Genomic DNA, 14,030 nt, shown 5'->3' on the forward strand with positions numbered 1-14,030 from the left:
CCTCTTAAATGAAGAAGTATTTTCGAGGACCTCACGTGAATTCTTGTCAGAATATTCAATATATTACCATCGTTAATTACCATGGTATAATGACATTTTCCCTCAAATTCTTAAGATAGCCAGTTCTCATATCGTGGCTCTGGGTTAACCAACCACAACTTCGATTCTCCTTGACTTTCTTAGCATTTTTTTCAATATACTTTTTCGATGTAAACCCCTTTGCAGCCTGTACAGATGAATCCCCGATCTCGTGGAAGGCTAGAAGCTCATAAGAAACATGACAACCTTCTGGAATTACAGAGCAAATGTGAAAATTCTAATTCATAGTATTAGTTCCCCAAACATTTGCAGGAAGTCATACAGAATTAGTAATCTACCATACTCCTCAAAAGGTCCAAACCAATTCTGAACCCATAATCTAATTGCAAAGAGTCTACTGGATTACCGACCTTACATTTGAGTTTTTACTCGATGTGTTTTGAGATTATGAATTTATTTTTCAGGCTTCCCTGGTATCTGTAGTGTTCATATTATTCATTGTATTCGTAATAATCGGAAAGGCGTTTGTCATAGGACCTCACGTGTAAGCGAACAACCGCACAATGTCATCGTCACCATTTTCATCTCCGTGTCAGTGCCTATATAGCGCCTCCGCCTTATGCATATTTACAATTCACATTGGACGGATCTAGAGTAGGAAGGTCTCGGGGGTGCATATTATAATTTAAAAGATCCACAATATGAAGACTTAAGAGGATGGGTCACTTCTGTCCATCTTCGGAGAACAACCTCTGAAGAAGCCTTCTTTCCGAAAAGACAAAAAAAAACAGATTCTATTTGTTAAGTCTTCATTTCATGTTGTTGGTCTTTTAAATATAAACTTCGTTGATTGCGACTGGTGTCTACTTATTTCGCTCTCATCGGTGCTTTCAGTTTTCGGTTGCCATTGCTAGTTATAAACTGGTCGTCAATCTGCACTGACGCTAATCCTCTCAGAAATCGAATCATTCGGCTGTATAGCCCTACTTCACGAAATTTTGATAATTTCCTTACACCCTTTCGGAAGCCCTGCTTCATTTTTGAATTGCCCGACCATACCTATCGAAACTAACATTCTACTTCCTAGATCCGCCCGTTTTCTTCTAGATGTTTTCATTTGTCGGATTTGATAATAGGGGGAGGACTGATACTATCTCGTGTTGCATTGATATTTCTAAGTTGTTCATCTGTACTACTGTAACGTACGTATCATAAGTATCGTTGTTATATTTGCCTGATGATTTCGTGTTTAAAACCGTATTCAGTACATTTTCAAGCATATATTATACGTGTTGTTTTCAGCTGAACTAAGTCGAAAAGCTGTAATTTCTTAATCCTTCTTTTCTGCATTTAAATGTCATTGATGTATATACGTGTTCATTGCCATCATGTTGCCTTCGAAGCTACATAGCCTCTTCTTCGACTGACCTGTAAACCTCGACTGAGTGGTGGCTGATTCGGGCTTGAGTTCGGTTCCGTCCGATACGGTCCAACGGATGGATAATCTCTGCGAGTATATGGAATTGTTTAGCAAGCTAAGATACGATAAGATTATCTTTTACTCTCCACCCATTTCCGTGGTACGCGGAGGGAAAGATGATTTCGTTAACAAACATATCGAGAGAAAGATAAAAACGTTTTAATAACTTACAAGGTTATTTACAATATAAACAGATGTAGTGTACTATTTACAATCTACCGACTACAGGAGGGATCTATATACATCGAAACCATCTTTGATTAATTTTGCTTATAGGAAATTTTTATGACGTCACCTGTAGCCCGAATCAGTCGCCGTTGAATGAGTCGTTATAGACAGTCACCGACGAATCGGGTTCGAGTCCCACATTTTTTAGCGATGTTTACATGTTTATATATATCTATATATATTTGTGTGTTTGTATCGTTGCAGTGCGCATTTCTATCAATCATATTGAATATAGTAATAATGGGTGTAGTGATATTTCGTTTAATCATTCCGTTCACTCCGTCGAGACCGTAAGATTGAGTTTGAAATATATGAAATCGTTCAACGGAATCATCGCGATCGTAAAGCTTAGCGTTCTTATCTCACTTTTACCTTTTTGACGTTGCAGGCCGTCTACGGAAGGGGCGTGGTCGTTCGCGAATACCGGAGTAACCCAATCTATTGGGATATTAGCGTTTGGTACGTAGTATTTACTGTGGTAACTTTACCTAGTCCAATGGGAACTCATGAAACCAGCTATTCCACCAGATGGCGTAACGAACAGTAGACCGTCCGTTGTCAAAATTAGTTAATTTTCATTGCGCATAGAACTGGATTTCTAGACTCTCAAATCCATATTATATGACAGCACCCACCAAGAAAAACTATAAATATACAAATAATGAATTCATTTTTTGTTCAGATATCGGTATAGATTTCGTGAATAGTTGATTCATTTAAGAGAAAAGTTCATTCAGTTTTCATTGAAATGTAGAAGAAATCGAACGCGGATAACCGAGTTACGACTAGCGAACCTGGCGGATCCTCACCTGCCATAAGTGGAATCCTCGATTGCCACAGTTCATTTAGTTTTTATTGAAATGTAGAAGAAACCGTACGGAACAGAGAATCCCGAAATAGGGCAGTTCTATTGGATATAACAATATCATTTGCAAAAAGGGCACATTTCCACAACTGCCTCCTGCCCACAGCTTGGTACGATCCTGTAAACGAATTCATTGCAATTCTAACGAAACCAATAGTCGAACTCAAGAGCTGCGGTTTGATTGGACTGTTGCGGAATATAATTTTCACTTTTTCTACTTACAGCGTTCATGTGCCATCACAATTCGTTTCTGATTTACGATTCTCTGGAAATGAAGACCGAAGAACGATTCGGCATCGTGACGCACGCGTCTGTCATATTCGCTATGGTTTGTACGCTGATCTTAGGCGTCACCGGTTACGCGACATTTACTGGGTTCTCTCAGGGTATGTACGCGCCGAGAACTGGAAACGAATGGGATTTTTTTTTGGAATTCGCGCCCCATCCCAAATACTAGAATAAAAGGCACCACGTTAACGCGAATCCGAATTTCGATATTCGAATCGTATTCTGTTTGGTATTTAATTACACGATCTGGCTGGCGAACGGGAACTCCGATCGCCCTTCAGAAATCCACTAGATACACTTGTAATCTCGTGTTTTGTCACCCAAATGCCTGAGCCTACGACTCGTAAGTCGACAGATTGCTGGTTCGAGTCCCGCATATTCGAAGCGGAGCAATAGTTTTTTCTCCGCGAACAATGAGGGTGATATGGTGGCTGATGCGCGCTTAAAACTAAAAGCAACAGTTTTTAAAAGACATTTCTCCTTTTTGATAAATTTGAAATTTTAATGGCTCGATTCCCCCATCGAAGGATAACGTTTTCATGATTGTTTAAGTAATACATGTGTACAACTTCATGACATACGCGCTCTCCTAAATACCCGCAGAAAAGATATAACCGTAAATCTATTGTTTTCATGTCGTGAATCGTACTGACGATTTCGATGTGTTTCGTGTTGACGATTTTTCTCACTGTATTCATTAACAGGTGATTTACTAGAGAATTACTGTCGTAACGACGATCTGATGAACGCGATTAGGATCATATTTGCGTTAACAATCATGCTGACCTATCCGATTGAGTGTTTTGTCGTAAGAGAGGTAAGATTTTCACTAGAATACGCAGCCTCTCTGATCGTTATTATTCCCATCTCTAACGTTAACACCGCGGCGATCGGGGATTCCGTTTGTGGCAAGCGAGGATCCACCAGGTGCGCTAAGTGCGCATTAGGACAACGATGCTGGATTTCTTCTCGGATTCAATTAAAATCCGGCCATCATTTCTAGAACCCTATGGATGACCTATAAATGCTGCTCAAGAATAACGCCGTTTTCCGATGTCAGTGGCTTAAATGTGGTTAACAATTTTACGACTGAGTGAAAAGAAATTTCAAATGAAATTTAAATTTATCTACACTCATCACCTCAACGAGAGGTATACAGAGGCAGTCATCAAGACTTATTAACAATTATAAAACATATGATATGATATGATATGATATGATATATGATATGATATACAAAATTGTCCTTTTGATGCGCTCGCCATCTAGCGGGAGAGCTGGTCGCACGATATTCAGTAAATGATTCAAATACACTCTTTCTTCTTTCTCTGTTCATTTTTAGGTAGTTGAAAATTCGCTATTCGTAAATAACACTCAACCGGCTCCGCTGAAACGTCACGTTATCATCACCCTAATCGTCGTGACCTTGACCGTCGTCGTTTCCATGGCAACCGATTGTCTCAGCATCGTTCTTCAGTTGAACGTAAGCGATATTTAATTAATCGATTAATTATTCGACGATTAGATTTAGATTTTATCACGTTACGTTCATTCCTTGAAGACTTTAAATACATACACAACGAGTGTTCTGGCAACGTTACTGTGGCAATCGAGGATTCGATTAAAATCGAATCAATTCTGGATTTCGACGAGTAGAATTGTACATTACTCGTTCAGAAAGCTCATTTGATTATATTTGGATTCGGCAGTTTGAAAATGCACAAGTTGATTTGAAATGAACAAGTTTTGACAATTTTTTCCGCCATCTGTATATCCAGACTTATGTATCGTGATTATTTCTCATAAAAAAGAAATATTTCTTTGACAGTAACGTTTATTATCATTATTACATAAGATCAACTGCTAATTGTGCCATCTGTAAAAACGATATGTTAATCCAGTGTCTGTCATATAAGATAACCTATATATTACAGACAATTCATTTCAATAATCTCTTTATTGTACTGAATACACCCTCTCGGGTCGAGATGTACGGAGTGACATTTACAAAATAGTATTTACAAACCATATACATTTTACACTAGTATAAGAATAAATAGAACAACAGCATTTTCTTGTCAGTTACCAGAGTTTAAAATTTCAAAACCTTTCGAGATTTTTTTTATGAATGAGAAGGTTTTTGACGCATGGATTAAAATGATTGTCGTTTATATATAGTAGCTACAACTCTGATACGAGTCGCTGCGGTTAACGCTATATTTTGTTTGATCTATTACAGGGAGTGCTGGCCGCGGCGCCGCTAGCCTATATCATTCCGCCGTTGTGCGTGATGCGGCTTCAACAAGACGCCATTTTCTCTCTGAAGAACGTTCCGTGTATTGTCGTGTGCGTGTTCGGCATACTGGTGATGGTGTGCGGGTTCGCGATGACCGTCGTCGATCTGGTCGACGGCATTACGTGCAGTCACGGTAAAGAAATGGCCTACTGTCTCGACGCTAACACGAACGCATCGGTAATTCTCGACTCGTTAAACCGAACCGGCGCGACGTACGGAGCCTCGTGAGCGCGCGGCGCCGATCAAGCTTTAAACATCGATCAAAATTAAATACCCCCTCTCTCCAGTAAAAACCGAAACCGTAATTTATTTTGCGATATATATTACTGTCTTCTGATTAGCGTTTAAGGATCTTCTTCTATATTGGAAACAAAATTACGGCGACGCGGGTGACGGCCAGTGCTGGACTTTGTGACGTCACAGTATCTGAGTGTTGTGATTTTTCCACGTGCTATGTTAAATCGAAATATATTTAATGTTTAAAACATAAAACGTTATTTTCATAAACATTGTAAATATAATTATATACATATATAATGTTAATTCCTTATTGATGAACAAATTATTAGTAAAATGACATTAACTGTGGACGCCCTCTAGCGTTCATGAGTCAAGTTTATTTTGTTGTGTTAAGCTGTTAAGTATTCTATTTAGTAGTTTTGATTGATCTCTACCGGTTTTGAAAATGCGTATTCTACTGACGCGTACGATTCGGCCAGGATTTATATGCTCTACCTATTCCGGATATAGAGCATAATCTTGTTTTCGTCGTAGTTAACGTTGAATTCTATATGAAGAATATCATTTCTGTCCTAATTTTCTGTATTGGTTGTATCAACTCACGCGCCTGCCTTAAAAACCTTTGATATAAAAGGACTGACGTTCTGTATTTTAAATTTTAAGAAACTCGTGCGTTATCAGTTTACAAATCAGGCTCCGATATGCATTGAATCGGAATGCAACTAGCATTAGATTCTTTGTTGTACTCTGAAACGAATTTTCTAATAGGTTTGGAAGTCTGTAATCTACTAATGCTGATAGCTTGCGATCTACAACCTGAAACCACCGTTCACCATTTTGTTGTAAATGAATCCTAGACGATCAGTAAAAATGTCTGGTGTTTGAATAGTTCATTCTCAATTGAAATATCTCAAGCCTTGGACACATGCGAAGTCTGGACAAACAGTTTTGAAATGTGTGCTAGTAAAATGTCTACAAAGTACCGAACACAAGTGAACAAAGCAAAATTGGCCCGATAAAATATATCGGATATTTGAGGGTTTTGGTTCCAGGCTGTAGGTGGATATCTCGTTATTAAAGTACCTGTTCTCAGATTCGTTCTCATTCCAACAGCAGCTCCGGCATTTTTGAAAGTGAAATATTTTACGAGGTTATGTAAATGCTCTATACAATTGAATCCATGTTTTCTGTGTTTACTTTGATGTTCTGTAGACGAATAGTTTCTGTATAGAGAAAAATGTAAGAAATATAGGATAAAATAAAGTTTCTAATACAATATGTGCATTGTAAACTTCAGTTCTGTAGGCAAACGGATTGTGGCACAATCTGACACGAACAAAATTCGATGATAATAATAATACAATCGAAATGCACTCTCGTTTTCTAAACGAGCGTGTAATTACAGCTTATTAGCAATGCAAGTCCGACCAGGATCCAGTCTCATGAAAAAGTAAAACTCAATTGATGTATTTGCTATTGGTTACTTCGTGTTTTGAATGAGGACAACATCAATTCCAACGTTAATTGATTTATGCTTAAACTTTTTCGAGAAGCCTTGAGTGATATTACAGTCATGTCTCAAGTCGATACGGCGAAGTCGCGATGATATCCAGGTTGATAAGTCTTCTATTCATAAGCTGTTGTCTGGGCGATTTTACGACTTTCACGACTCTCACGAGTCTTTTCCTCGTCTGTCAGTTTCCGCGTGTGGAAGTTTTTGCCGGAAGTTCTTGTTAACTATGGCGTATATGAAGAAGTTAATACAAGAATTAAGCACGGTAGTCAAGCCACCTATCGTATAGAAAATCGGCCAGAGGACAGAAATCTTCGTAGCGTATCTGACTATCTCAATGAAGACGTTCGGGAACTCGAGGATTATGAACGCCGTACAAACGTATATGACGGTGACCGTTGCTTTCGTTTGGGAGTTGCCTTTCGCGCTGCCGCCAGGCGTCGCCGTGGCCGATGGGTTTAGAAGCGATAGCCGATGCCTCCTGTTAGCGAACAGCCAGATTAGCATGGACGCATCGGCTAACAGAGTCAGGAATACGGGCACCAGCGTGTTGATGACGCGTAACTGAATGATCGGGAAGTAAAGTAAAACTTTGCGCGAACTTTTCATTAACGAGAAAGCCGGGGTGATGCAATAATCGTCGAACGGGTTTATCTCGAAGGCGAGCGACCACAGGCAAATATGCGAGACGAAAAATATGACGGTCATCCATACGCTGGATAGCATCAAACGGCGTGAGGTCAAAACTATCGGCGCTTTCAACGGGTAAACGATAATGAACAGGCGTTCGAGTTGCACGAGAACCGTCATCCAGTTACGAACGGCGACGAGAGTTGTTTTCGGTACGACCAAAACGCGGAAAGCGCCAGGGAATATCTGATAGGGATTACGGTTGAAGACGTAGCGACCGTAAACGATGCGAAACGTGACGTAGAGCACTGGGCCCGACAGCAGCACGGTCACCAGGAACCCGGCGTCGACCATCGCCAGTAACCACAGCGCGTAAACCGATCGATGAGCTCTACGCAGACGACCCAATACGACGACCGTTAGAACGTTCAGGGCTAAACCGACGACGCTCATGAAACCGATACCGTAGACTTCGGTGTGAAAGCGAACGTAATACGCCGGGTTCGTGTCGGTACATGATGATCGATTATTGGTTGACGATGAACTGTTGTCGCCTATGATCGACTGGGCCATTGTTTATGTCATTTTCCTATTCGCACGTCGTGGATAACTGAAATACATACACCTAATCCAATCACAATGTTTAATAGCGAATTCTAAATCGGATTGATTAAATCATTAAGCTGATTTATATCATCCTATTGAGTAGCAATCCACTCCGATTCGACTTCGGAGGTTTTGAAATCGATAATACATACATGGTAGATGAAACACTCTCTGTCCGTGCTACAGAATCCCACAATATGGAACAAAAAATGAGTTCGAAATGTTTCCTCGAATAAATGATTTATTTCACCGAGTTTAATGTACATGTTTGTATTCCTGAAGATGACTATTAGAATATAGTCGAAACGTTGACTAGACTAAACTTTAGTCAAAGAAAAACGCCGGGCTGTATTATTTCTACTATTAGTTTTGCGATTTCTCTTACTATCGTTTCAATGCGGACAAAAAGTCCATTCGTTGTTTTCTTTTGTGATTACCCTGCTCATTCAAGTGTCAGTTTGCCTAAAAATACATCCTCCCCGGCAGGGATTCGAACCTGATGGTATCGAGGTTGCCGCGGTACGAAACCCTGCCACACTAGACCGAGCGCGCAGCTTACATGATGCCATCATTAGCATATCAGATATTCCGTTTTATTCTAGCCTGGGCTTTCCCATTTATAGTTTTTTCCATGAAATTTACCTCAGCGAGTACACAACTAGCAATCTGATAGGTGCCGCGAGTTTTCCTGCGGCAAAGTGCACATGTACGTGCGCACACGGTCTAGTGTGGCAGGGGTTCGTGCGGCGTGGCTGAGTGTAGCGATGCCATGAGGTTTGAATCCCTGCCGTTGGACGATGCTATGATACTGTTGTTTTTCCATTGACAATCTCATTCACCTGATGAAGCTGCTATGCGTGTGCGAAAGCTCGTGTGCCAGTCGTAGTAATACTCGTCTCGTGATCAACACGGACCAAAGTGTTTCTCGTCACTCTCGTCAGCAGCAGATCGTGGGGCCTTATGGTACTTCCGTTATACCATGAAACCTGAGCACAATATTGTTAGAGGCACCTTGTCGAAAATGATACTTTGTTGTTAAAAACAGCACATTCTGTTAAACAAAGCAAGAATTTGGAATAGGAATCTTTTGCCTGGGCACAGCTTGGACGTGGTAGGTTGATATGTAATGTCAATTCTACAAACTGCGAAGTCCACGAATATTTTATACATGAACAACAAAAAGTATTTTGTAGACGATTTTATTTGAGGTCAGTTTGAAGTTCTTTTTTTATTATTCGTATCTACAAACTAAAAACAATTTAAGTTCCCTATTACAGGTCGCAATTCCACATCCAACTTTCGACGCCGATTTCCAAGAATCCTAGATGATGAAATTAATAAAATATCACTGCCTGTGACAGAAAGGGTAGCACCAGTTAAAAGGCAGAGGTCGGGTCCACCGAAAATACCAATATATATACATGCACCTTTAAGTTATTTTACTATATCGGAATATTTTTTACGGTTAACCGCCGATCACACAACTAGTATATATGTACTTCGATTTCAAAATCAAACCCCCTTTTTCGTTCCCGGCAGGTGTGTGTGGTGGGTTTGTAAGATACACCAAATAAAAACAAATCAAACGAAATCTACCAATTAATTAGATAATAGGGTCAATCCATAGTTAAAGATAAAAAAAGAAAGAAAAATTTTTTTACCATAGATGTGGATTGTGCGCAGTATTTGGCATTTCCCGGACAACCTTTTAGCATATAGTTGGTTTTCGTCGACCAGGCTTTAACAGCCACTCTCATCAGATTCCTGTTGGCGATCACCTCGCTGACCATGTACAGGTTTTCGGGGTATAGGTAAGCGTGCGACGAAGATTCCATGCTGCAATAATTGGCGTGTGCTTTAGCCTTTTTCGCCAAATCGCTCGACCATTCCTTTGAAGGCACAAAAAATGTGTTTATCGTTAGCATGAAAATAGCGACACAAATTTGAAAATATCTCGGGTAGTGCTGAACACATGAAGTCTAAAAGATCAGTTTTCGAAAGTGTGCTGATAGATGTCTAATGTCTGGTGTTTGTAGTTCTTTTTTAATTAAACATGTCTCAGGCGAAGAACTGAACACATGCGAAGTGTTGGACGATCAGAAATTAGAATAATAGTGATGAAATATCTAATTATGTCTGGGCGCAGGGTCCGGGCATGAAAGCAGATGTAGGAATGACACCAAAACAGATTGTAGTCCTTAGTTTCATCTGTGTTTTTCATTCAAGATCAAAATATTCACTTACGATTCCAGTCGATATTTTGTCGTGTTCAGCAATGGCTGTTGATCTCAGTTCACCGGCCGCGGCCACTCCCAAAAATACCAACAATAACGAAGCGCTAAGATACATCATCTGTAATTTACAAATATGGTAATACCTGATATGAGTATGATTGCTTCTCCGCCAGATGGTGCTAGTAGTCAGCAGGTCGTCTGCAGATTCGATTAAAACCTATTCTTATTTTCTCATATTCAATGAATTACGAACAACAGCAATATTATATATAACCTTGAAGCTCAACGCACACGACACGGAAACAAAACAGGCTTGATTTCGGAAAAGTTGTTCCCGAAACCGGGTTTCTCGTTTCTCGTAAAGGCTCACAGTCAAGGAAACGCTCGAAAACACGTTTCTGTGTCCTGTTTCAGTGTGTCCCTGCGTCGTAGGCGTTGGGCTTTAGATCAATCACCAGGCATTAATTGATAAAAATCAATTGAAAATGAACTGAATTTTCATCGACCAACTCTGAAACGGCTCGCTGTCGAAAAGAAAATCCCAATACTCACGACTCTTCACGGTGCAGACGAATGAGTTCGATGAGCGATGATGACATCTAGGAATGTATTTATACGCTGTAGAATCAGATCCCGATAAAACCGGGCTGGTTCATGAGGTGATCAACTTCATGTTACACGCAATGATACCTCAGTTTATCGCGTCCATATCCGTTTCGACAACGTGTCTGAGAGACAGACATAGCACGTGCAAACTTTTCCGATCGTTCCCTGCAATTGGGTAGCAGCTTTTACGCCGGGTGTTAGGACAGTAAATATTTCAGAGGTGACAGAATAAGAAGAATGTTCTTCTATTGCGAGGATTTGAGTCGAAAAGATAACTATAGTATATCTACGTATATACGGGAAAAGTGGTCAAGGAAAAGTTTTGAAATACACACAAACTTTGGTAAAATACATAACCTTCGGTAAAATACCTCTATTTATCTTTAAATTACGTTCAAAACGTCGAACATCGTCACGCGACACTGTCACCTTGTAACGGAAGGTGACGGGTTTAGAGGGGATGGGAATGGTCAGGCGGCTCAGCCCTACGTACCTGTATACTTGCGGCGGTTAAGATTTTTAAAACCTGGCTCAAGTAAGTTACACGAATAGAGGCAATACGTTCCTTGTCATTTTTTTCTAATGCTCAGAAAATGATTCACTTTTTCGATTTATAAGCACCCGACTTTACCTGTGAAGTCGTGAGGAGCTATACACCTAAACGTATCCGTTGCCCCAGTCGACGCAGATACCTGTCGACGTGGAAAAGAAAGACTTGGTAGATGTTGGCTACAGAACTAGGTTGGTCTCTGAAACTGGTCTCAAATCTAAGCCATGACTATAACGTATGCAATTCGGGTCAGGGGGTGGTTGCACAGTTGTGGCTTAAGTCCAATAGTGGTCTTATAAATTTCAAGTCTGGTCTTGAATTGTTACATTGGCTACAGAACTAAGTTGGTCTTAGACTGGTTTTAAGTCTAAGCCGTGACTATGCAACCGGCCCCTGGCCTGTAACCAGAGACCGAATCGTCGTGAAGTTTTGATTTTAAACTTTGCACATCTTTGAGCCCACGATGCAGAGAAACACAGGAAGAGAGACAGCAAAACGTCTCCCGCGTTTCCCCGTGTTGACACGTTTACGATAATTATCATTAATAATTTCATTTCCACAATAAATTACAACATGTCATAAAGAAATATACGAAAATATAAAAATATGAAACATTTTAATATAATGTGGAGGAGATTAGATGAAGCCAATGAAGGCTTATATAAACTCTAATCCCCTGGCACACACCGATTCGCACAACCTCATACACACATGCAGTCATACACCTTCACCCAACATACACACAAGAAACAAGAAACTTAGTTTCCGAAACAACGTTTCCGAGATCTAACACGTTTGTTTCCGTAGTTTGATGTTTCCGCGTTCCACCGCCGGGCGAGGATCGAGAAACATGGTTTTGGGAAACAACGTTGATTCCGTGTTTCCGCGTTTCATTGCACCGTGTGCGTTGGGTTAAATAAACCCGCGCACTAGTCGCAACTAGACCGTTGATTGGTGATCGTTCTGAACGAAGGGACGACGCACACTCGTCTCGTGGCGTCTCTGAACCTCGCGTTCGTTAAACAATAGATGAAAAAGTTGCCGCACGAATCGACGATAGTCAACAACAGCGCCAATTTACGAAACACCATTTTCGTTTCGACGCTGAGAAATTTCGTATCGACGCGAAATAAAACGAGTAAACGATCGACGCTACCGGGCATCTCGCAGACGAAAAAGAAAATAACGACGATCGTGACCATTTTGAGTATTTGTTTACTCTGCTGTGCGCTCTGAGTCGACGTCCTCGACATCGTGGTCGCGTTGACGAATTTGCCGCGTTGCTTTTTCGCCGATTTCAAAGCTGTCATCAACAAACAGTTTGAGACGATTACTCCCACGATGGGGAGCACGACGCCACCTATTGTGAATGAATATCGGTCAGGTACGGCGTATTTTTGTTTGATTTCGGGTTCTAGCAACGTTTTCCCCTCTAAGACGTAGGCGTATTGACCAGGTTTTAGGCAACGCCAACGCCACAGGGACGGGGATCTATCGGGAGCTATGAAATGCCAGAACAAGCCGAAGCTCCCGAGCCCGAATACGACCACGACTACGACGACAATTTTAGTCTTGAGGATGTTTTGGTGCGTGAAGGGAAACCGGACGGCCAGAAATCGCTCGACGCTGACCAGCACGACGGTCCAGTTGCGCAAAAGCAGCAACGGGAAAAAGAACGGCAGAGTTACCGTCGAAATGTCCCAGCCGAACGTCCAGTCGTCGAAACGAAATAAAGCCTCGCCTAGCGTGTGATGGACGCGTACTATACGAACGGGGTACATGAAGAACATGTCCAGCGAGAACAGCAAATCAAAAACGGCCAGGATTTTGATACCGCGGTATGCGCTCGAGTTGTCCAACTGTCGCAGAACGACTAGCGTAAGGATATTGACGACGATGGCGATGGCGCAAACCGGGAAAATTACGAAAGCGAAGAGGTAGAAACTGAAGCGTGTGTACCATGTTATCGGCGGAATATCGTCACTAGTGCACGGTCTGCTGCTGCTGGTACTGCTGCTTGTCGTATTCATTTAACTGCCAATTAATCAAGCACCCTGGTAACTAAACCTTACCAGGTATCAGATTTTAGTAACACATATCTTATATAGCTAATAATCCAAATAGCGATAGAGGAATCAAATATTTTTCCTTTCCATGAGATAACCTGAATGATATTTGGACTGAATTTTCAGATGGATGGATTTCCCAATTAAACTCGTTTTTTTCACATGCAATTCCGCGTTTTTGCTAAGTGCATGTTGTAGTTGTAGGGTGTTATTTCATTTCAAATTTAACTCATTAGTTAGGATAGATTTTCTTCGATAATCATTATTCTACTCGTTCCAACATCTTCCATCACATCTACATAATGCGTTGTCCCTAGCTCCTGTCAGACTCCGTATCGAGTTTTAGATCAGAAAACTTTGAGAATCAGGGAACTCGGTAGCGTGTTGAG

General features: G+C 40.9%; 3 protein-coding genes across 3 annotated transcripts in view; 1 reads left to right on the forward strand and 2 right to left on the reverse strand.

The window, feature by feature from the left end:
- The window catches only part of LOC141911928 (putative sodium-coupled neutral amino acid transporter 11), a 30,207-nt gene extending 24,481 nt beyond the window's left edge, over positions 1-5,726 (forward strand). The window contains exons 9-14 of the mRNA XM_074803037.1: positions 504-583; positions 2,136-2,206; positions 2,837-2,998; positions 3,605-3,717; positions 4,243-4,383; positions 5,140-5,726. Coding sequence (XP_074659138.1) covers positions 504-583; positions 2,136-2,206; positions 2,837-2,998; positions 3,605-3,717; positions 4,243-4,383; positions 5,140-5,424 — 852 coding nt within the window. The 3' untranslated portion in view covers positions 5,425-5,726. The remainder of the gene's footprint in view (positions 1-503; positions 584-2,135; positions 2,207-2,836; positions 2,999-3,604; positions 3,718-4,242; positions 4,384-5,139) is intronic.
- Positions 5,727-7,108: 1,382 nt separating this feature from the next.
- LOC141911584 (putative G-protein coupled receptor F59B2.13) lies at positions 7,109-8,152 on the reverse strand. The gene has a single exon (XM_074802570.1). It carries the CDS (start codon positions 8,150-8,152, stop codon positions 7,109-7,111), a length of 1,044 nt encoding a protein of 347 aa, XP_074658671.1.
- Positions 8,153-12,504: 4,352 nt separating this feature from the next.
- LOC141911585 (galanin receptor type 2-like) lies at positions 12,505-13,605 on the reverse strand. The gene has a single exon (XM_074802571.1). The coding sequence runs from the start codon at positions 13,603-13,605 to the stop codon at positions 12,505-12,507; it is 1,101 nt and encodes a 366-aa protein (XP_074658672.1).
- Positions 13,606-14,030: the final 425 nt, after the last annotated feature.

The sequence above is a fragment of the Tubulanus polymorphus genome, chromosome 10 (genome assembly GCF_964204645.1).
Source record: "Tubulanus polymorphus chromosome 10, tnTubPoly1.2, whole genome shotgun sequence".
Taxonomy (NCBI): Eukaryota; Metazoa; Nemertea; class Palaeonemertea; order Tubulaniformes; family Tubulanidae; genus Tubulanus; species Tubulanus polymorphus.

Bases quoted from the DNA above. Each gene is read 5' to 3' on its own strand.
- LOC141911585 (XM_074802571.1), bottom strand. From the start codon at position 13,605: ATGAATACGACAAGCAGCAGTACCAGCAGCAGCAGACCGTGCACTAGT.
- LOC141911584 (XM_074802570.1), bottom strand. From the start codon at position 8,152: ATGGCCCAGTCGATCATAGGCGACAACAGTTCATCGTCAACCAATAAT.